The sequence below is a fragment of the Chanodichthys erythropterus genome, chromosome 3 (assembly GCF_024489055.1).
Source record: "Chanodichthys erythropterus isolate Z2021 chromosome 3, ASM2448905v1, whole genome shotgun sequence".
NCBI lineage: Eukaryota > Metazoa > Chordata > Actinopteri > Cypriniformes > Xenocyprididae > Chanodichthys > Chanodichthys erythropterus.
In genome coordinates, this window is record NC_090223.1 from 13,096,091 (window position 1) to 13,118,844 (window position 22,754).

The 22,754-nt window shown below is 38.7% G+C and overlaps 3 protein-coding genes across 6 annotated transcripts; 2 read left to right on the plus strand and 1 right to left on the minus strand.

The window, feature by feature from the left end:
* Positions 1-62: 62 nt before the first annotated feature.
* Positions 63-5,846, plus strand: LOC137017117 (gastrula zinc finger protein XlCGF49.1-like). Of its 2 annotated transcripts, XR_010894558.1 has the most exons (3): positions 63-192; positions 292-867; positions 5,554-5,846. XR_010894558.1 is itself a non-coding variant. In XM_067381079.1 (2 exons), exon 2 carries the CDS (start codon positions 294-296, stop codon positions 807-809), a length of 516 nt encoding a protein of 171 aa, XP_067237180.1. In that variant the 5' UTR covers positions 63-192; positions 292-293; the 3' UTR covers positions 810-1,117. The 2 variants fall into 2 exon arrangements, 1 of the variants encoding a protein (XP_067237180.1); XM_067381079.1 differs by lacking the exon at positions 5,554-5,846 and having other exon boundaries at positions 292-1,117.
* LOC137003355 (zinc finger protein 664-like) lies at positions 5,706-8,114 on the plus strand. Its single transcript, XM_067363482.1, has 4 exons — positions 5,706-5,763; positions 6,216-6,296; positions 6,339-7,038; positions 7,994-8,114. Exons 1-4 carry the CDS (start codon positions 5,706-5,708, stop codon positions 8,058-8,060), a joined length of 906 nt encoding a protein of 301 aa, XP_067219583.1. The 3' UTR covers positions 8,061-8,114.
* A 332-nt stretch (positions 8,115-8,446) lies between these two features.
* On the minus strand, positions 8,447-22,754 carry LOC137017085 (MICAL-like protein 1). 3 transcript variants are annotated; one of them, XM_067381038.1, is made up of 17 exons: positions 22,110-22,754; positions 21,416-21,464; positions 18,696-18,837; positions 18,431-18,589; positions 18,111-18,269; positions 17,791-17,949; positions 17,562-17,629; positions 17,227-17,345; positions 16,776-17,116; positions 16,232-16,401; positions 15,150-15,257; positions 14,488-14,614; positions 12,613-12,691; positions 12,214-12,287; positions 9,299-9,413; positions 9,171-9,210; positions 8,447-9,065 (listed from the first exon to the last, which is right to left on the minus strand). In XM_067381038.1, exons 1-16 carry the CDS (start codon positions 22,250-22,252, stop codon positions 9,198-9,200), a joined length of 2,025 nt encoding a protein of 674 aa, XP_067237139.1. In that variant the 5' UTR covers positions 22,253-22,754; the 3' UTR covers positions 8,447-9,065; positions 9,171-9,197. The 3 variants fall into 3 exon arrangements, with proteins under 3 accessions (XP_067237139.1, XP_067237137.1, XP_067237138.1); XM_067381036.1 differs by having other exon boundaries at positions 9,171-9,217; XM_067381037.1 differs by lacking the exon at positions 15,150-15,257 and having other exon boundaries at positions 9,171-9,217.

Sequence of the window (22,754 nt, forward strand, 5' to 3'; positions counted from 1 at the left end):
AGAGCTTTAAAATGCCTAATTATATTTCACTCAAGTGTTAACCTCCCCCAGTTTCTCTTGAAGCCAATATGAAAGTGACTTACACTGCAATTCATCAACTGGCCACTAACATCTGACACCAGGCTGTTAAAATGCCTAGATCAATTTGTGGTTTTGGACTACACTGCTAATTTTGCCCTTCATGACAACTCTGTGGGTGAATTGTTTTTTATTTTCTTGTCCTCCCATCATACTGTAGAAAGAGCCCAAACATTGAGGACATTTTCTCTTTTTTTTTTTTTTCATTTTTAGATATGATTGAAGAGGAGGAAGAGAGTGAAGAACTGAGTGAAGTGGAGGAGGAACATCATGTCAAACCTGGAGAAAAACCTTTGAGTCGCTCAAAGACTAAAAAGACATTTTTAAAGAAAAGAAGAACCAATAAATCTTTCACCTGCACTCAGTGTGGAAAGAGTTTCACAACCAAACAAAGTCTTGATATTCACATGAGAGTTCATACTGGAGAGAGACCGTTCACATGTGATCAGTGCAGGACGAGTTTCAAACAAAAAACCCATCTTAATCAACACATGAATATCCATACCGGAGAAAAGCAGTTTAGGTGTGATCAATGTGGGAAAGGTTTCACGCAATCAGCACGACTTAAGATTCACATGAGGATCCACACCGGAGAGAAGCCGTTCATGTGTGAACGGTGTGACGAGATTCTCGCTCAAGCATTATCTTCAGATACACGAAGATTCACACTGGAGAGAAGCAGCACACTTGTGATCAGTGTGGAAAGAGTTTCACTGTTAAAAGTAATATGAAGATACACATGAAGATCCATGCAGTGGAGAAACCACATCACCACAGTCTGAAATCACAGTAAGTAGTTCATTTTTATGTGCTGAGAAACAAAGTTAGTTTCCTAACAGCCTCATTGTCTGTTGGTTTAGAAATGTGTTTTTCACTGCTGTAAATCAACACGATCGGTGAACACATGATTAAAATATAATCAGATTGTTTATTATTTTCGTGATCAATTTCATCAATTAGTTCTTGCTGCCACAGTTAATTTAATTTTTTTTTTTTGTTTTCTTATCATAAAACAAAATCTCGAATCAGAAAAACAAGATTACATGACAAACCTGCATAGTTTCTTGGCCAAACTAGTGATTTATAACACAAATCTTCTTCATGACATTAAAAAATTAAATCAAAGCTGAAGATTCACATGAGATTCACACTGGGAAGAAGTGGATCAGACTTTCTATCTGAAAAAACTTTGAAGGCAAAGTTCAGGAGAAGAGGCCATAACACTCTTAAGAGAGACATGAATATTATTTTAACTCATTCTTCATAGTTTTTCATAAGATGACCTTGTTTCTCTTCCACTTCTGCTCTCCCATGCAAGAATGTAAGATATGCTTTCATGAAGCTTTGAAACTGATACTTGATTCTCTTCTTCTCTTGATATGCTTTGACTCTCTTATATAAGCCATAAAGAGAGAGATCTGTCTTATTCATTTCCACTTTTACTTGATTGATTAAACTCATTAATCCTTTTATCAACAACTCTTTGTTACTGTCTGTTTTCATTTTCATCTTATTCTGTTTGAATAGTAATAATTGTTGTTCAGAAAGCTACAAAGTACATTATGATTTCTTTTCTTTCCATGTTTTTATCTCTCAGTAGAGCTTTAAAATGGCTAATTTTGCCAGTTTCTCTTGAAGCAAATTTGGAGGTGACTTAAACTGCACTTCATCGACATTAAAGTAAAGTAAAAAAACAACTACTTTGGAGGGCAAGCAGTAAAAAATAGAATGGAAGAGATGGGGAAAATTACTTTCTGTGCTGGTTTAGAAAAGAATAAACAGAAAATCACAACATATGTTGGACGTGATTCATATGTTATGAAGAGAAGCGACTTTTCCACTGAACTGAAAGACTTGATTGCCATCGAGGAGACGGATATAGAGTAGGCTATGTGAAGCTGCCATCACGCCGCGTTCAGTGCTAGTCTGCGTTTGTTTATATCGTGCTGCCTTTCTACTAGTGAAGTTAGGGCAGCATTTAGATTTTCTGTCATGATTGCGAAAAATATCGCCATTTTAGGTCATTTATGCTGAATCGAGAATTGCAACAGGTGATCATCGTTAAGGGAAAAAGGACGGTGTAATACAATTTTCGTATTTTCTACGTGTAAAAACAAACTAAGGGAAGCAGGCTGAGGAGGTGACGGGGAGATGCCGTATATCAAATCTAATAATGTCACTGATTTAACACACTCCCTGTTACTTAATAAAATAATCCCATAGCTGAGTGTTTTTGAAAGTGTTGTATTTTGTTTTGATGTAATAATTAACATTTGATAGTGTGACTCTCATTCGGCTTGTGAATGAGTAACCTGCACGCAGCCACTTCAAAACTGTTCACGAGCTTGATTTTGGTTGTCATTTATTTAAATTTAAAAAAAATAAATAAAAAAAAAAACAGTGTCGGTGTCTGTTCGCGAATGCCTCTGATTCTCCTCCATGGTCATATGAGAAAGTGAAAAAAGACCACATTAAAGATACACTTAGCTACATTTAACGTTACACCCTTCCAACAAATAAACAGATCGACTGTCCGCTTGTTAAACATTTATTTATTTGGACATTTTCTACCTGAAGCAGCAGCGTGACACTTTTCATGGTAAACCAGATCAACATTAAACAGAATTCTACAAAACTGAAGTGAAAAATTCAAATTACCATTGAAATGGCTTCTCTTGCTTGCAAACAATACCATGAAGAAAGTGAATATTTAACCAAGTCAAAAACGAGTAAGGTAAGCAGGTATCCATATTTACTTCTGTATCTGCAGACGCAAAACGCTATACAAAGTGACAACTTTTAAAGTTGTTTAAAAAAAAAAAACTAAGTTATGTAAATGATAAAAGCTCCTTGTGGGTTCTCGGTTTGATCGATCTGAGCAACCAAACATGACGCAAAATATGACTTTTGAGATTTTGATAGGAATCCTAAAAGTCAGTCCCTGCCCTCCAGCCGCATTTCGCGTGCAGCAGTGACATCATGTGCAAACAACCTATAGAGTGCATCGACGTCACTTTCCCGCTGGAACGCGCTCCCTCTGCTGGACTGAGTAATAAAGGAACCTGCTTGCATGACTGGATTTAATAGAGGAAACTGCGAAAACACGAGCAAAACTAACAAATTACACTAAATGTTGGGCTCAATAGTGTTCCTTACAGCTTGTCAAATAAACCCAATTCATGGATATTGACATGCAGCCAGGAATCATGTTTCCTGACATTTATATGTGCCTGATTTAGATGCTGGGTAACATAATGCAAATCTGCCTGTGAACGCTATAAATACAATATAATCACTTATATCAATGTTATATCGTCATATTGTCTGGCACTAAAACTTGTATAGTTTTTGTCAGTGTTTATTTAAAAACACCCAATTATGCAGAATATAAGATGGAAAATATTGAATTGATGATTTGTCAACACAATATATAGCTCCGGTATGATTTTACCTCAAAATCCAACAATTTGACACAAAATTATAACTGCAAATCCATGCAGTCAATCACAAAGCTCTTTCCCATTTTGGATGTGTTTTGTGTGTTTTTCGCAACATTCATGCTGAAAAGCAATGCTGCAGCTCTGTCTTTGTGCCACTCAGTGGGCGTGATCGCATCATAACGGTCGACGGTGACGTCACGATTTGCTTTATGTAGCCGGTGTCGAAATCAGGCACATATAAATGTCAGGAAACGCGACTCCTGGCTGCATGTCAATATCCATGGATTAGGTTTATTTGACAAGTTGTAAGGAACACTTTCGAGTCCAACATTTAGTGTAATAATTTGTTTTTTCTCTATCTCTAATGTTTACAGTGCCACTCAGTACACCTTTTTAAACACAAAATGGCTCCTACAAAATCCTGAATGATTTGTTCTTTTGTGTGTTTATTTGCATTTTTTTTTATTTTTTTTTTTGATGTTTGGAGTGAGAACTGTTAATAACTGTTAAAGGTTGAGATCTAAGAGGAGAATTGGCAGGAATCTTTCTGGGAATCAAAGTGTTGCTGCTGCCATTTTATTTCTACCATACATCTAACTATAGCTACATAAATGTTATAAAGAATTATTTATTAATAAATACATAATAATATTATAGTTTTATACTGGAATAGTGATAGTGCAATTTATTTTGAAAGGTTTTATGATTGTTGTCAGTTCACATACAAAACTAACATTTGAATGATCTAATTACTTGTTGTAATGAATGTAGTTATATTATTATGCTGCTGTAGTAATATAACTGCAGTGGTTGATGAAGATGCAGTTATAGTCATTAGTATTTGTTTTTGTATTATTGTTGTATTTGTCTGTCATATTTCAATAGAGCAGTTTTATAGTCTTTTATCCTGACTGAAATAATGTGTTTCTAACAGCAAACGCTCTGAATAAAGTGAGATGATCAGCTGATGATCCTGAATGGCTTGTTTAATGAGTGTTGATAGTCTGAGGATCATCAGCTGCTGAAAAGACTCTTTATTTCATGTCAATAGTTCCTGTTTTCACCTCATTTATTATGCCGATGTCTTCAGATCTGCTGTAAATTGACACTTAAAGGCACAATATGTAATTGTCACCATTAGAGGCCACTTATTCAAACAAAAGCATAGCTTGATGATGCCTTGATTTCATGAAATTATGGGAGGTGTTGTCTTTATATCTACAGCTGGTGGAAAAGAATCCAATGGGATTCAGGCAGAAATCATTTTTATGAATGAGTTAATGAATAATGATTTATTAACATTACTGTAGTATGAAGCAGGGTGTGGCTGAAAGATGTTGGAGTAGAACGAGCAGCGATTGCTAATGAGAGATGAGCGCAGAACAGTCAAGCTTTTATTATGCCTCATAATAAAATATATTATGTTGAAAGTTGTTTTAACGCTACCCTGCGTTCCCTTGGTGGCTGAGACACTTGTTGCACACTGCAGTAAGTTAGATCGATATTAGTCATGGTAAAACGTGGTACACGCTGTATATCTAGAAAACGAGATTTAAACAATAATTCTTACTGTGTTGAGCTACATAACATGATTAATTGTTTCCAAACAGTTGCTCACCTGTCTAACAAAACACATAATATATTAAAGCGTCTTTGGTGTTTCCATGGCTTCTATAAAACAAAACCAGAAATCGATAGGTGTCTTGGAAACATTTGGGATAAAGCGAGTGCACAAGTCAACAAAATATATAACACTATTAGTGGTTTATTGGATATTTTAATCCAAGTCAACACAAGTCAACTATATATATATATATATATATATATATATATATATATATATATATATATATATATATATTAGAAAGTTTAGAAAGTTGTAGTTGGTTACAAATATCTACATTTATTTCTTATGTTTTTATGATTTTAACTATTTTTCTGACCATTATTTATAAGAATAGCCATTGCATTATATATATATATATATATATATATATATATATATATAAATATATATATATATATATATATGCAGATCGGCTCCTCCCACATCAATCACATCATCAGTGAAGCTCCTCCCACATCAACTCTCCAATAAATACTGGGATATTCCCATCAGTTGAGCATCAGAGCATCAGGAAGAGCTGAAATCTGAAGACTGAGTTTAATAAAGAGGACAGTGAGAACATGAGTGATCCAGAACCCTGCAGAATGAAACACACTGAAGATACTGAAGAACAAAGAGGTTGGTGTTTATTCTTCATTCATCTTAGAAAGATTCAAGATTTAGATGAAGAGAAAAGGGATTTTTGTTGTTTTTATCAATAAACCATAAACACCAAACTTTATCAAGAAAATGAACTTTCCAGGGTTTTAAGCATATCTTAATCAAAATCTGATTCAGTTACTGATAAAGTTGATTAGTTTCTTGTCCTCCCATCATGCTGTAGAAAGAGCCCAAACAATGTCACTGCCTGGGTGTCACAATTTAAGAAATGAGAAATGCCCATTTTCCTTAAAATGAGGAAAATCATGTCACGTTTAACAGGGTTACACAGGTTACATATCTAAAAGGGTCAGGGTTCAATGTCCTTTCACTTCATATTTCTCTCTTTGATTAATTTGAATAATAATTTTGATGTACTGAAAAGGACATCAAACACTGAGGACATTTTCTCTTATTTTCTTCCATTTTAGATATGATTGAAGATGAGGAGAGTGAAGAACTGAGTGAAGTGGAGGAGAAACATCATGTCAAACCTGGAGAAAAACCTTTGAGTCACTCAAAGACTAAAAAGACGTTTTTAAATAAAAGAAGAGCCAAGAAATCTACAACCTGCACTCAGTGTGGAAAGAGTTTCACAAATATATATGATCTTAAGATTCACTTGAGAGTTCATACGGGAGAGAAACCGTTCACATGTGATCAGTGCGGGAAGAGTTTCACACGAAAAGCACATCTAAATGATCACATGAGGATCCACACCGGAGAAAAGCCATTTACATGTTATCAGTGTGAAAAGAGTTTCAGTCAGTCAGCACAACTTAAGACTCACATGAGAGTTCACACTGGAGTGAAGCCGTTCACATGTGATCAGTGCAGCAAAACATTTCTTCATTCATCAAACCTGAAGATACACCTGAGAGTTCATACGAAGGAGAAACCACATTTATGTTCTGTGTGTGGAAAGTGTTTCTCACTGCTGGGAAATTTACATAAACATGAGAAAATTCATACTGGTGTGAAAGATAATATGTGTTTTGAGTGTGGGAAGACTTTTACTTCAGAGGGTGATTTAAAACGGCACCAGAGGATTCACACTGGAGAAAAACCTTACAAGTGTTCACTCTGTAACAAGAGATTCAGTGTGTCATTCTCTCTGAAAAAACACGAGAGGATCCACAGCAGAGAGAAGCCGCACACGTGTGATCAGTGTGGAAAGAGTATTAAAAGTAATATGAAGATACACATGAAGATTCATGCAGTGGAGAAACCACATCACCACAGTCTGAAATCACAGTAAGTAGTTCATCTTTATGTGCTGAGAAACAAAGTTAGTTTCCTAAGAGCCTCATTGAGAAACAGGTCTGTTGGTTTAGAAATGTGTTTTTTACTGCTGTAAATCGACACAATCGGTGAACACATGATTAAAATATAATCAGATTGGTTGTTATTTTCATGATCAATTGTATCAGTTAGTTCCTGCTGCCCCAGTTAATTTAAGTTTCAAGGTTGGTGTTTATTTATGATTTATTTATGATTCATTCATTCATTCATCATGACACCGAAGAACTATACTTCAGAGAATATTTTAATTCTTCAGAGAATATTTCTACTATTTTCTTTGCCCTTCAAAGAAATGTGGACCAATAAGATATAAACTTTGAGCTGCTGCAGAGACACGTCTGAGAGCATTTGATGGCACCAGTGAAACCAGCATTAAAGATTGAAATTACTTCAATTCAAACATCAGCATTTCATGAACACTGTAAACTACAAGTAAACCATGATTAACAAATTGTTTGTGAGAAACAGTCCTTCAAAAGTCACACTTTTGCCATGTGACATATTTATATATATGGTTTGACAGATGCTTTTCTGAAAGTGCTGTGCATGTAGCGCCCTCTATTGAACAGGCATGAATGTGCGTTTCCTTCAGTCCAGCACACATTTGTTTGACATTCAGTTTGAAATGACCATCTGTCAACTAATTCTCACTAGTTATTCAAACTAAGTCAGCTTGTGCCGTGTTGGGATTGTTTAAAGATTACATGTTAAACCTGCATCATTTAGAGTTTTGTGACCAAACTAGTGATTTATAACACAAATCTTCTTCATGACATTAAAATAGATCACAATCGTACACTGCACCCTGATTAAAATGACTATTGAACTCATCAGTGATCTTGACTTTGAGCTTCATTTCACATTTGTCTCTCATTTGAAATCTCACGTGATTTAATGTTTCTTTTAGACCTGATGGACGTGAACAAGAAAGGAAAAACAGAAGGGAAAACATCTGTCCCCTGCCCTCAGAGTAAAAAACATTCACATGTAAATCAATGCTGAAGATTCACATGAGATTCACACTGGGAAGAAGCGGTTCAGACTTTCTCTCTGAAAAACTTTGAAGGCAAAGTACAGGAGCTGTATAAGAGGCCATAACACTCTTAAGAGAGACATGAATCTGACATTATTTTAACTTGTTTTTCATTGTTTTTCATAAGAACATCTAGTTTCTCTTCCACTTCTACTCTTCCATGCAAATGTAAGATATGCTTTCATGAAGCTTTGAAACTGAACACTTGCTTCTCTTCTTCTCTTGATATGCTTGACTCTCTTATATAAGCCATAAAGAGAGAGATCTGTTTTATTCATTTTCACTTTTACTTGATTTATTAAACTCATTAATCCTTTTTATCAACAACTCTTTGTTTCTTTTCATTTTCTTCTGATTCTGCTTGAAAATGAATAATTTTAGTTATAATTTTAATAATTTTAGATATTTAAAAAAAAAACATGAAATGCATTCATAATTATGTGATGTTAAAAAGTTTAATTTATTTCATGAACAAGTTCTACATGCAGTGCATTGTGGATATACCTTTCAGCATTGATGGTGCCTTTCCAGATGTGTAAGCTGCCCATGCCACACGCACTCATTCAACCCCATACCATCAGAGATGCAGGCTTCTGAACTGAGCGCTCATAACAACTTGGGTTGTCCTTGTCCTCTTTAGTCCGGATGACATGGCATCCCAGTTTTCCAAAAAAGCTCCAAATTTTGATTCGTCTGACCACAGAACAGTTTTCAACTTTGCCACAGTCCATTTTATATGAGCCTTGGGGATCATATAAATCTACAAAAATAAAAAATCTACATGGATTTCTCCAAAAATCTCCAGGATGTAAATTTAAGACCCCTAATCTACAGTCTCTTTCTCTCCTTCAGCTGCTTTTCTTTCTGCCAGATGCCTTGAACATCCGAAGGCCTTTAAACTTTTTGTTGAATTTTTCCAGCTGTTTGTCCGTCTGTGTCAGGAGATCTAAAGAGAGAGAGTCAATCTGATAAGAAAGCACTAAAAACACTAAAACAATGCACTGATTGTGATGAAGTAAATCAGTGTGAGTAAAAGAGGGCCATTTCTCACCAGTTCTCTGGATCACAGCAGACAGCATCATGTCCTCCTCCTTTTCCCTAATGAAGACGACAACACATTCATCAATAACACATGATTATCACATGATTTCACACTGCTATGGTCAGGTGACCTCTGACCTCTGTCTGTCCAGATCCAGGCAGCTGATGATATCATTCCTCTGCTGGATGATTGACAGTAGGCGTGACATTAGCTGATGTTCCTGCTGTCTGTCATCTGAGCTCCAGTCTTGCTCTGGACAATCACGCACTCATTCATCAGATACTATAAACTCCACACGTTTTATACTTAAATAATTTCATACACTGAAAAAAGTGAATTTCTGCCCTTTTTCCAGTACAAATATCTAAATGTTCTTAAATCAAGATATTTGGATTAGCAAAATTGCTTTAGATAAGAAGTCTTTGTGGTGTGTAACACACCAGGATGATAAAAGGAGGAGCAATGACAGTGCAAGACAAGATTTAACCAGGCCTGGGATATTTATGTTATGATTCATTGTGTTCATATGTGGCAGTCGTCCATGAGGGGCTGCTGCTTTTGTTTTGTTCTTTATGATTATTTTGTCATTAAAGTTACATTCATCATTTGCAGGTTCCTACATCCTTCTTACCTGAACTCCATTACGATCTTGTTAAAAATTGATGAAAAGAAGGTGAGACTGCCAGACTAGAGAGCACAGGGAAAAACAGACTTGAGACCATTAGACTTGGGACAACCAGACATGGGACCATTGGACTCGTAACATCCAAACTACTGGACTTGGGACAACCAGACATGGGATCACTAGACTTGGAACAACCAGACGGCTGGACTTGGGACAACCAGACATGGGAACACTGGACTTTGGACAACAAGATGACTTGACTTGGGACCATTGGACTCGGAACATCCAAACTACTGGACTTGGGACAACCAGACATGGGATCACTAGATTTGAAACAACCAGACTGCTGGACTTGGGACAACCAGACATGGCAACACTGGACTTTGGACAACATGACTTGACTTGTAGTTGCTTGACTTAGGGCCATTGGATTTGGGACAACCAGACTGCTGGACTTGGGACCACTGGACTTGGGACAACCAGACATGGCAACACTGGACTTTTGACAACAAGATGACTTGACTTGTAGTTGCTTGACTTGGGGCCAATGGATTTGGGACAATCAGACTGCAGGACTTGGGCCCATTGGACTTGGGACAACCAGACATGGGACCACTAGTCTTAGGACAACCAGACTTGGGACAGGAATTGGAACAAACAGACCACTGGGCTTAGGGCCTTAGACTTATGACAACAGGTTATTGGACCATTGGTCTTGAAACAACTGTACTTAGCATGATGAGAGAACAAATATCTAAACTTTTATTAATCAAAATATATATATATACTTGAGAAGCAGCCTTTTGGTGTGAAAAAGGGAGCAGAGTTGATAGCCATGGGAGTACAGCACCAAGCCTGGGATAGGCATTCATATGTTGCATTTTATTGTGTTCATATGTGGCAGTCATCCATGAGGGGCTGATTTTTTTTTGTTGTTTATTTTTAAATAAAATTTTCATTAAGTTTACATTCGTGTCTGCAGGTTCCTGCCTCCTTCTTCGTTAAACTCTGAACTTCATTACATTCTTGTTACATGAAAAATTTATCAAAATAAGGTGAGAATGTCAGGCTACAGAGCACAGGGACTACCACACTTGGGACCATTAGACTTGGGACAACCGGACATAGGGCAACTGGACTCAGAACATTCAAACCACTGGACATGGAACAATTTTACCACTGGACTTGGGATCATTGTACTTGGGACAACCAAGCATGGGATCACTGGACTTGGGTCAACCAGACTTGAAACCAATGGATGTGGGATCACTGGACTTAGGGCCATTGGACTTTGGACCTCCTGATGTGGCACCTTTGGACTTGTGACAACTGGTCATTGGACCATTGGAGTTGGGAAAACTGGAATTAGTACAACCAGATTTTGAACCAGAATTAGAACAACCAGACTACTGGGCTTGGGGCCAGTGGACTTGGGACAACCAGATGTGGCACCTTTGGAGTTGTGACAATGGGTTGTTGGATCATTGGACTTGGGAAAACTGGATTTAGTACAACCAGGATAGGGAGCAGTAGGACCACTGGACCTAGGGTCTCAGAGATATTTTCCCCTCTCCTTTTCCTTCTCAGAACCATAATTGTAAGTAACAATGATAAAGTACTAGTTGCCTCCTCATGCAAGGGAACTGATGGATGGTTAATAAGGAGGGCATGAGGGCTGCAGCCTGTGAGAGATGACTGCTACTGTAATGGGCAAAATCCTTATTAGTGCACATCCACATTCAATACAAGTTGTGCAACATTAAGTTTCCTCTGTCAAGAGAAACAGCTAGTTTTACAGAACTGAAAACTGTATTCGGCCACAATCAAATCACCTTGTCTAAAAGACAAAAAATTAACTGCTGGATACATATTTGTGGATATGGACTTCTATAACTTCTATAACAATAAATTGATGACTCAGAGATGATGGAGAGCTGGACACAAGTGTACATTTATTTAATAACAAAAGAACAAGGTAATGAGAGAAACAAGAGAAACTAATCTAAGGACACTGACATATAATCCATAGAAGAACAAACCATGAAACTGAACACTGAAAAACACAAGAGCCTGAATACACAAGGGCTAATAGACTAACACGACACACATGGAAACAATTAAAAGATTAAGAAGGGGAAACAGGAGCTGAAGAAGACTACAAACTTAAAGACTATGTAACAAAAGCATACAGAACAGAGAGACAATACATTACAATAAACAGTATCTTGAAAGAAGAATATTCAGATAGTTGTACTGGAACACAAGAAAATCTCACAATGTTGATTCACTTTTTGGAGACATTTATATGCCACTATTAAAATTTTCATATTAATTTGTAGAATTGCATCAGAGATTAAAGAATTCATGCCAATCATTATTAAAACGAACATATTCACATTAAGAAACATGACTGATTCAGTTAGTCACCTGGTTTGTTGAAGAGGCACCTGAGCTCAAACTCTACATCAGCCTGCTGCTGCTCCAGACGGCGCTGTCTCAACCTGAAAACACAGAAAAACAATTCCTGTCATGTTGTGCATTCATGTTATTGTTTTGACAAACATCACGCTGCAAAAATTTATATCAAAAAACAGACTTTTCCTAAATTTAAGAACATGCAAATTCAAGTGCTAAACATGCTAATAACATCCTTATGATTCAAAAGGACAAATAAACATACAAAATATTGTTTAACTGAAAAATATAGATATAAAGAAGTAAACAGTTTTTTACAAAGGTTAGGTGTGTAGGGTTCCATAAATATCATGTCTATGGAAAGACCTGATAATAATAGTGTGTGAAATGGTCCAGTGTTTGTGTACTCACATGTACATCAGCTCAGCATCTCTGCGCACTAACATGTTCTTCTTATGAATCAGAATAAACCAATCAACCAAAAGGTTATCTGAAACAAACACATCATTCATGACTACACAAAAGCGCCTCTGACGCCACACAAACTTCAGTCCTGCTGATCCTGATTACTGAAAACCTCTCGAAAGGCTCCTCATCTCTCCTTCCACTCCTCCATAGTAGCTGTTACTGTGTGTTTGTCTGTTAGCATGTTTGTTAGCATTAACATAAATGTTGTTGCGTGACTGTCACCGGTCCTACTTGACCCATCATATTTTCTGCACGTTGTGAGGTTCAAGTGTTTCTCACCATCTGTTCATCTCAGTGGCGATTTCTTTAAGACTGCAAGGGAAGCTCGGCTTCCCTTATAATGTCACAAAATTAATGGTCAAATCTGTACTATTGTATTAACATTTTATTGACTAAAAATGCGTTAGAAAACGTTCATCTCAAAGACGAGTGCGTTCATTACATATAGCAGGTCGGCTGACTCGATTTCCTTCTCATACATTCCCGCAGCGTCACAGTGCATTTCTCTATTGAAGCCCAGTGTCCATTGACTTCAATGGGGCTGCCTTGAACGGTTTTTTTCAGCGCTTCGAAACTAGACGGTCATTGGATAAACGCTGCGATTATGTCCCGCCCACGAACGCTCAGCGTCTCTGGGGGTGAATGGGGAGTGGGCTGGCCCGGACTCCGAGCTTCTGCGTGATGATTGGAGGGTCTGTCGAAAGACTGCATCTCCTTTTGACTGACAGCGATTCTGTACTATAAGGAATCCCTGAAGCTATTCACGCTCAGTCCCATCGCGGATTTCTCAAGTTCAGTCGAAATAAAAACTGCTGCAACCTATTTCTTTGATATTTGCTTGGCGAAATTGCTTGATTTTCATCATACATTTCACACAATTATACACCACATTCCTTGTTTCAGTTTTACAGAGTTTAATATTTTTTTTAGATCGTTCATTCATTCCTTCCTTCATTCATTCATTCATTAAGCAGCCTAGCTCTGCTGGCCATTGAGAGGACACTGGTCAAGTCACTTGAAAAGACTCCTAGTTGGTACGACAGGGTCACAGACCATTTTCTTGAAAAGGAACGTAGGGCAGAATTTACTTTTAAATAAATAGACAATTTTATGATGTAGGCCGAAAATGAGCTTCCCCTCTCTGACAGACCAGTAGCCGCCACTGGTTCATCTCCTCATCTCTCTCCAGCTGCACTCCTCTCGTCTATATTAGATGTTACTATGTTTTTCTGTTAACGTGTCTGTTAGCATTAGCATTAGCGTGTCTGTTGTTGAGTGAGGAAGTTATAATGTGATTCTCACCATCTGTTCATCTCCTCATCTCTCTCCAGCTGCACTCTATATTAGCTATTTTTGTGTTTTTTCTGTTAGCATTAGCGTGTCTGATGTTGAGTGAGGAAGTTGTAATTGTGATTCTCACCATCTGTTCATCTCCTCATCTTTCTCCCCAGCTGCACTCCTCTATATTTGCTGTTACTATGTTTTTCTGTTAGCGTGTCTGTTAGCATTAGCATTAGCGTGTCTGTTGTTAAGTGAGGAAGTTATAATTTGTTTCTCACATCTATTTATCTCCTCATCTCTCTCCAGCTGCACTCCTCTGATCTAGCTGTTACTATGTTTTTCTGTTAGCGTGTATGTTAGCATTAGTGTGTCGGATGTTGAGTGAGGAAGTTATAATGTGATTCTCACCATCTGATCATCTCCTCATCTCTCTTCAGATCATCTCCTCTATATTAGCTGTTACTCTATGTTTGTCTGTCAGCATGTGTTAGCATTAGCATGTATGTTGAGGTGAAAACAGGTTATAGTGTTTCTCACCATCTGTTCTTGTCCTCATCTCTCTCTCCAGCTGCACTCCTCTCTTCTCCAGCCTCAGCAGACTCTCCTCCAGCTCCTTCTGCTCCTTACACACCTCCTTCTCTGACACGTGTGTGTCTGTGATCACCTGAACACACGATCAATCATCCTTGAGTGAGAAAACAGAGACTCAAACATCTGATGGTGAATTCTAAAATATCAAATATAATGGATGAGCTGAATCAGCATTGAACTGACTTCAGCTGAACAATGACACAATTTTCTTCTAGAGCTGCTTTATAGCAGAAATGAACTCTGTTTGCATCATTTTCTTTTTATCAATGTAAAGATGCTTTGAAATGATCTGCATTGTATAAAGCACTGTATAAATAAAGGTGACTTGACAATCCTCATGAAACAGATGGGAATGTTATTAATATGTATTAATTCTTAAAATCATTTAAGGTTTGGACACATTTAACATAGTTTTGCATCTAAAATTGTGCATTAAACAGATTTAGAAAGCTCACATGGTTCATCACAAAGCTCGCATATAAAATATAAGTATAAGAATTGCTGGACTTTTTCTTGTGTCTCTGTCTTGTAGTGTGATCTGATGGTCTCAAATCATCAGTCTGAAGCATCATTCACTCCAGCAGCACAACAAAGAGTTTCTGTCTCACCTTCCTCTTGATGAGAGGGAAACCGTGGGCAGCCTGGTGCATGCTGGGAGCTGAACATGAGGTCTGTGGTTTGTGTGCAACTGATGTTTTGCAACTGAAACGGTTCAGCTTGATAAAGATAAAAAAGATGATATAGAGAAAAACATGAGATGGTCTGATGTTAACAAACACACACTCAAACAATATCCTGTGAGATTGCTAAGAGAACAACAACAACCCACAACCACAAGCTGTGACTCTTCAGTCTGAGCTTCAGACATCATGTGATTCTTTCATTAACTGACTCACACACATCAACTAACCAGTTAAAGTTGATAATCACTTTAAACACAGATTGTACAGAAATCACATGACTCTGAAGGGGAAAGTAATGCTGCATCATGTTCATTAAAATGGAGATCCTGGTTCTTGGTCAGAATCTGGGACTCAGGTCTAGTCTGGTTTCAGAGGGTCTAGACTCGGTCTGATCTCATCATGATTGCATGAAGAATTAGGTGAAGTTTGAGACTTCTGAAGTTCCTTGATAAAGCTAACAGATTTTGAGACACTTGTTTACTATCTAAGAACAAATGGTTTGTTCAGTTGAGTCTCTTCTGGATCTCAGAACCAGTGCTTTTCTCAGATAAACCTGATACTGAGCGTCTCTGCTAACATCAGCAACTCTATTCCCAGAACACAAGATGCATCCAAACTAGAGTCTAAATATAAGCCAGCTTCAGTTAGTCAAGAACCAGTGCTGGTTAAATAAACCTGCTGGTTTGTGTCAGTTCTTCAGAAATTACTTCAGGTTTACAGGTTTCAAGTTATTCCTGCTTATTTATCCTTACTAACTGTCTTACTGTTTTGTTTGTCACAATTCATTTCTGTTATTATCTTTTATTTTGTTTATATTACCATGTTTTTATCTAGCATATTTAATGCACACAGTCTAAGTAGCTGAGCAGGCTTACATTTCACTGCAAGGTTTATTCTCTATAGAATTGAGAATGTGAATCTTGGTAGAATTGAGGATAAATAGACTTTTTAATCCAGTTTATTGAGGATCAGCAGGGTCACATGATGGACAGATCTTCATTCAGTACCTCTTCATCCTTGGACTCATCCTCATCATCCTCCAGGAAGGGGTTAAAGGTCGCAGGGCAGCAGCGGGAATGAGTGGAAGGAGCCGGAGCCGGAGGAAGGCGATACCAGGGACCCAAATCAACCAGCTTCATCCAGGGATGATCCTTACGCACGGCGCTCTGAGACGGTACTGAGACGAGGACAAGACAAACATGAAACACAATAAAGCATGTGTTTCAACTGATAGTTTGCATCATGACTGAATTCAAAGACTCAAGATAAGCCATCATTGTAATACTGATAGATTTTGGATTAAATATATTAAACAATACAACATCATCAATTATTCATTCCCCAGTGCATGCTGGGAAGAGATTGGATGGGACTGATCGTAAAAATTATGTTTTCCCTATTTGAATTCAAATAAATGCATTAATCATTAATTATCACTGAACAGCTCCTGGAAATGGGTGGATGTATGTAGAACTGGAACTGTTTGATTATGATGTTTACACTGTAGCAATAGTAACTGCTATATAGTAACTCAGGAGTGAAGATTCTAACCATTGTCAGGGCGATGGTCCTGTGATCTGGGGGTGGGGCTAGGAGGTTCCTGAGGCTCCACCCTCTTTCTGGGAGCAGGTTTGGGAGGTTCTTGGATGTCTATGTCTGATGAGGTGGAGAGACGTTCATCATTCACCCCATCTCTTTCCATTTCACTTCTGTCTCCATCTGTCTCACTTCTGTCTCCATCTGTCTCACTTCTGTCTCCGTCTGTCTCAGCAGTATCTGCAGGCCGGTTGTGTTCAGGAGCAGCTTTGCAGTGATAACTGCACTGCAGTAAACCAGTCTCACTGTCAACTGTGAAAGAGATCGGCAGCAGAGCGCGATGGCAGCGACTGCATCTGAAACACAATGTGAGATGATCAGGTCTATCAGAGTGTGTTTGTGTGTGGGAGAGTGAGTGTCTGTGTGTGTGTGTGTGTGTGTGTGTGTGTGTGTGTGTGTGTGTTACCTGAAGCAGGCACGGTGATACAGGCGTCCCTTCACCAAAACCCTCTCAATGAGATGAACACGTTTGTGACAGACACTACAGACTCTTTTATCTGAAGATCTGATCATATCTGATGTGAACTGAGGGAATGAGAGAGAGAGATTAATTATTAGACAGACAGACCTATAGACACATGCAGATGGACAGACAGATGGAGAGACAAGTCAGACAGACAGACAAAGAGACAGACAGACAGACGGAGAGTCAGACAGACAGATGGATGGACAGACAGGCAGATGGACAGATAGACAGACTGACGGACGGACAGATAGACAGGGTGGCAGACAGGCACATACCGGAGCGTGTGTCTGTTCTTGTGTTCTGGTACTGCTGGGTTCAGCCTCCACACAATTCTTCAGACTGTCTGATCAGATCCAGAGATTATCAATAAATTAAAATCACAAATTTCAGCTTTAGTGAATCTTGATGAACATGTGAGACCTTCAATAGTTAACTCTAACTAACTAATAGTTAACTGTAACAATAATAACTGTTATACAGTAACTCAGGAGTGAAGATTCTCACCATTGTCAGGGCGATGGTCCTGTGATCTGGGGGTGGGGCTAGGAGGTTCCTGAGGCTCCACCCTCTTTCTGGGAGACAGACGGGCATATACCGGAGTGTGTGTCTGTTCTTGTGTTCTGGTACTGCTGGGTTCAGCCTCCTCACAATTCTTCAGACTGTCTGATAAGATCCAGATATTATCAATACATTAAAATCACAAATTTCAGCTCTAGTGAATCATGATGGACATGTGAGATCTTCAATAGTTAACTCTAACTAACTAATAGTTAACTGTAACAATAGTAACTGTTATATAGTAATTCAGGAGTGAAGATTCTAACCATTCTCAGGGCGATGATCTTGTGATCTGGGGGTGGGGCTAGGAGGTTCCTGAGGCTCCACCCTCTTTCTGGGAGACAGACGGGCATATACCGGAGTGTGTGTCTGTTCTTGTGTTCTGGTACTGCTGGGTTCAGCCTCCTCACAATTCTTCAGACTGTCTGATAAGATCCAGATATTATCAATACATTAAAATCACAAATTTCAGCTCTAGTGAATCATGATGGACATGTGAGATCTTCAATAGTTAACTCTAACTAACTAATAGTTAACTGTAACAATAGTAACTGTTATATAGTAATTCAGGAGTGAAGATTCTAACCATTCTCAGGGCGATGATCTTGTGATCTGGGGGTGGGGCTAGGAGGTTCCTGAGGCTCCGTCCTCTTTCTGGGAGACAGACGGGCATATACCGGAGTGTGTGTCTGTTCTTGTGTTCTGGTACTGCTGGGTTCAGCCTCCACACAATTCTTCAGACTGTCTGATCAGATCCAGAGATTATCAATACATTAAAATCACAAATTTCAGCTCTAGTGAATCATGATGAACACGTGAGATCTTCAATAGTTAACTATCATGATCCATACCATGAGATTTTCCATTGAAGACCCAGTAGAGCTGTGAGACATAAGTGACGATGGACAGAAGATCTGGCTCTTCCTCACACAACAGCTCATCCGGATCCAGCAGAGCAGAAATTCCAAGCTCACGCTCCGCAACATCAAACGCCTGATGATGACGAGATATAAAGGACATGAGATGGACAAAATACTCAACCAGAACATTTAACACAGGTATAATAATCACAGGTAGTTAACTGGAGCAAAAAAATTTAGATCTAAAGGCTGGAACACACCAAGCCGATGCCGACGCCAACGAACTAGTGGCGATGAAAGCAGACTGCGGGGTTGGCTCACGTCGGAAGCGTCTGTGTCCAAAGTTGGCCTGACACACCAAACCAAAACAGCTCGACAGCCGATGGCCAAGTAGCACGTCAGTTCTGCGCCTGCGTGAGATGAAATGCCTTTCTGAACCAGCAGGTGGCAGTAGCTGAATGGCCAATCAGAATGATCAGATGGCCCGATGGACCGATGAGCTCCGACCCCAATTCAACATTTCGAATCGGCCGAAAAAAAGGTGACGAGGACCAACTTCAGCCGACGGTGTGGAACACATTGAGAAAACAGTCGGCCGACGAACAAATACTGCCAGACGGCCGACCGTCAGCTAGGCTTGGGTGGTAATACGGTAATATGGTATACCGCGGGATCTAAAAATAGCAACGGTATCAGTTTCAATACCGTCATAAAAAAAAACAATGCACTTATATAGGAGACAAGGATTAAATATTAAATATAATTTATTTAATTCCTAAAAATGCGTATGCATGGTTGTCATCACGTGACAGCGTGGAGGAGAAAGAGAGAGAGTGGGAAAGATGGCGAGTCGCGCACCGAGTGACCTGGTCTCGAAAAAGAACACAACTTCTGCAGTTTGGCAGTATTTCGGCTTTCGACCGAACGAGAAGGGAGAGGCGGTAAATACGGACGAGGCAATTTGCAAATTGTGCAACAAAAAGGTGACCGCGAGAGATGGAAATACCTCGAACCTAAGGTTGCATATACGAAACCACCATCCACTCACTGCTGCGAGGATGGACCCGAGTTCACTTAATGCAACAGTTTCAACGCCTCCCGATGCAGAACCAACAACATCTAGACTAGGTCCACTGCCAGTACGCAGCCGACGATAATGGGGGCCTCACAATCTAAACTTGGCTGTCACAAACGCATTGCATGACCAGAGGCAAAAAAAAAAAAACTGAGCACGCCCTCGGACTATGCCGTAATTTTTTTCTGTATTTTTTATCAAATAAATGCAGGCTTGATGCGCATTAGGGACTTATTTAAAAAAAAATTGCATGCAAATTTGACCAAATGGAATAATATACATTAATGGACTTACTTATTTATGCATTCATTCGTTTATTTAGGCCTATTCATTCATTCATTCGTTCGTTTATTTTCCAATTAATTAATTCATTTGTTAAACGAATGAAAGAATAAATTAGCCTGACGTGGTCATACTCAATTCTAGTTCGAATATGAGTCTGATACTGCTCCATTGGGCTTTGATTATGGGGGCGTATTTCAACCGATCCAGGAAAGACCTCAATTGGATAGACCTACAACCAATCAGAGCTACAGAGTAAGTGACGTATGTTGAGCGACGCATAGTTGTCAACAGAACTCTTCTTAGCGACCATCGGGGCCAGCTGATAAATCAAACTTTTGACGAATCCCATAGGAAGGACGGCAAAGACATCTTTCCCATCGACAAATGCATTGATCGCGGTCCTCTGTTCCTCTTTTAAAATTAATGCGCTGTCGATATCTTCTATAACGGACGCGATGGCGGAATCTACACATCTCAGTTCTTCACCAACAGCCATCATTGTTGTAAACTAATTGACCTTTCGCAAAGACCCGCCCCCCCTTACTGTTGCTTTGTCCGACAAGCCGTGGCGCTGTCACGCCACACAGAGTGGAAAATACATCGCGGAGCAAAGAGGAAACTGACAACACATCGACAGACGAGACAGAGCAGGTTACTTATGATATTAACCAAAGTCCCAGCTTTCAAACTGTGTAGTTATTAAAAAAATTCAAACAATAAAAACCGTTTTGTGGCTCTTTAATGTGTTGTGACCATGATCGTGACAGATTGCTGTAGCGCCTCAGCTCAAGAGGCTCGTTAACCAATAGTAATCAAATAAACAAGAATGAACATGAGAATGAATGTTGTTTCAAACGCGGAAAGATGTCAATATGCACAGTTTTTCAAGTTTAACTCCACCGAGGTTAATCTTCTAACTCTTGACTGCTTTGTCGGACAAAATGGCGGATGCGGCGTTCTGATTGGTTAGATCGCTTGTCAATCAAACTCCCCAAGCGCTCTTTGATGACGTAGCTGATTACGTTACTGGTGATAATCTGTCAATCATCGCCCTGACAATGTGATTGGTCCGAACAGTTTCTGTTCGGGCATAATTACTCCTCTACGGATCAAGTCCAGACCGAACTCCCCGACCTCAAAATGTTGTGGGCGGGGCTAAGTTCGGCTGGCATCCAGGCTATGAATAAATAGGCCTGAATAAACGAATTTCGGTACCGCCCAAGCCTACCGTCAGCTTGGTGTGTTCCTGCCTTAAGATGGTTTACTGGCATTTCTAAGGAAAAAGCTTCCATATGAAGCTTCAACACCTTCAGCTCCAGTAACTAAAGTCCAGCTGAACTCAGAAACTCACCAGACGCATGTTCTTGTAGACGTTGTGTTTGGACAGAGAGTGAAAATCACTGCAGAGAGAAACAAACAAAGAGCTGAAGATACACCAGACACATGATGAACACATCTGGATATGAGAAGAAACTGACTTGAAAGTTTCTAAACAGGCCAGAAAACACTACTGATATGTACATTTACCTAATCTAGAGCAAGAGTTTTCATACTGGGGCAGGAGTCAAAAAAAAGAAAAAAAAAGGAAAAATATATATAAAAACTAACAAACAAACAAACAAACATAAAATGTATATTTAGGACTGTTAACAAGCAAAATGTACAACTACCATAATATTTAATGTTTTGACATGATAAATTTGACACATCTGTGAAATTTGATACAATTTAATTTCATTATTTCATTCTGCTTTAATAATAAATTAAATATATATATATATATATATATATATATATATATATATATATATATATATATATATATATATATAGTTTACTAAGGTGATAGTATTAGGAAAAAACAAAATCTGTTTATAGTTTGGCAACTATTATAACAAGTTACCATAGAATATTATATGGTAAATGTTCACATGTTCAAAAAAAAAACAAAAAAACTTGTATTTTTATTATCACATTATACCATGACACTGAACATAAACTCATGGCTCAGTTACAGTAGATCGAAATAAACTCCTGATTCTTACAGTAGCTCGGGTCTGTGTTTGTGGATGATCGCACAGAAAGCCAGTCCATCAGTGAATGAGGAGCTCATATCTGTGAACTGAACATCAGAGTAGCCTTCACAAACATCTCGACACCAGTCCTGAAGAGCTTTCAGTGAACACATGACTGGATATACTTCAGTCAGTCCGGTTAAAGCATCATTGACGCGAGGACGCGCTCTTCAAACCGGAATAGAGACACCGGTCAAAAAAGGGAATCGATCAATCATGTCGCTGTTCAACGGTTTCAGGTTTACATTCCAGTTCCGTTCTTTTCACACAGCTGCAAAAACTTTTTTCTTTTATAAATATATAGGCTGCTCCATCAAAACTCAACCCCAGGATCCGCGTTTCTGTTTTCAGTGTCGCGGTCCGTCAATCTGTTGCTCCAGTTTAACCTGTAGTTTTCTGATTAGATCAAACCAAACAATGATCGCGTTCACAGAAGCAAATAAACACTGTATGTATACAGATCCAAAAACTTGCGCTGTAAATCCAACAGATGAGATTTTATTCCCATAAAATACTCCAAAAGAAACACTTCATCAGGACATGTCTGAAAACAAAATTATCTAACACACTACTGCACGAGCTTTAAGTCTGAAAAGGTAAAACAGTTCTTTTCAG

What these genes read in the sequence shown, in the direction of transcription:
- LOC137017117 (XM_067381079.1), top strand. Translation starts at nt 294, where the DNA reads ATGATTGAAGAGGAGGAAGAGAGTGAAGAACTGAGTGAAGTGGAGGAG.
- LOC137003355 (XM_067363482.1), top strand. Translation starts at nt 5,706, where the DNA reads ATGAGTGATCCAGAACCCTGCAGAATGAAACACACTGAAGATACTGAA. An exon ending in ACCTGGAGAAAAACCTTTGA is followed by an intron (nt 6,297 to 6,338) that starts GTCACTCAAAGA and finishes ATAAAAGAAGAG; the next exon opens with CCAAGAAATCTACAACCTGC. An exon ending in CACCACAGTCTGAAATCACA is followed by an intron (nt 7,039 to 7,993) that starts GTAAGTAGTTCA and finishes TGTTTCTTTTAG; the next exon opens with ACCTGATGGACGTGAACAAG.
- LOC137017085 (XM_067381036.1), bottom strand. Translation starts at nt 22,252, where the DNA reads ATGTGTTCACTGAAAGCTCTTCAGGACTGGTGTCGAGATGTTTGTGAA. An exon ending in TCTACAAGAACATGCGTCTG is followed by an intron (nt 18,838 to 21,415) that starts GTGAGTTTCTGA and finishes CGTCATCATCAG; the next exon opens with GCGTTTGATGTTGCGGAGCG. An exon ending in TGCTGTGATCCAGAGAACTG is followed by an intron (nt 9,066 to 9,170) that starts GTGAGAAATGGC and finishes CTCTCTCTTTAG; the next exon opens with ATCTCCTGACACAGACGGAC.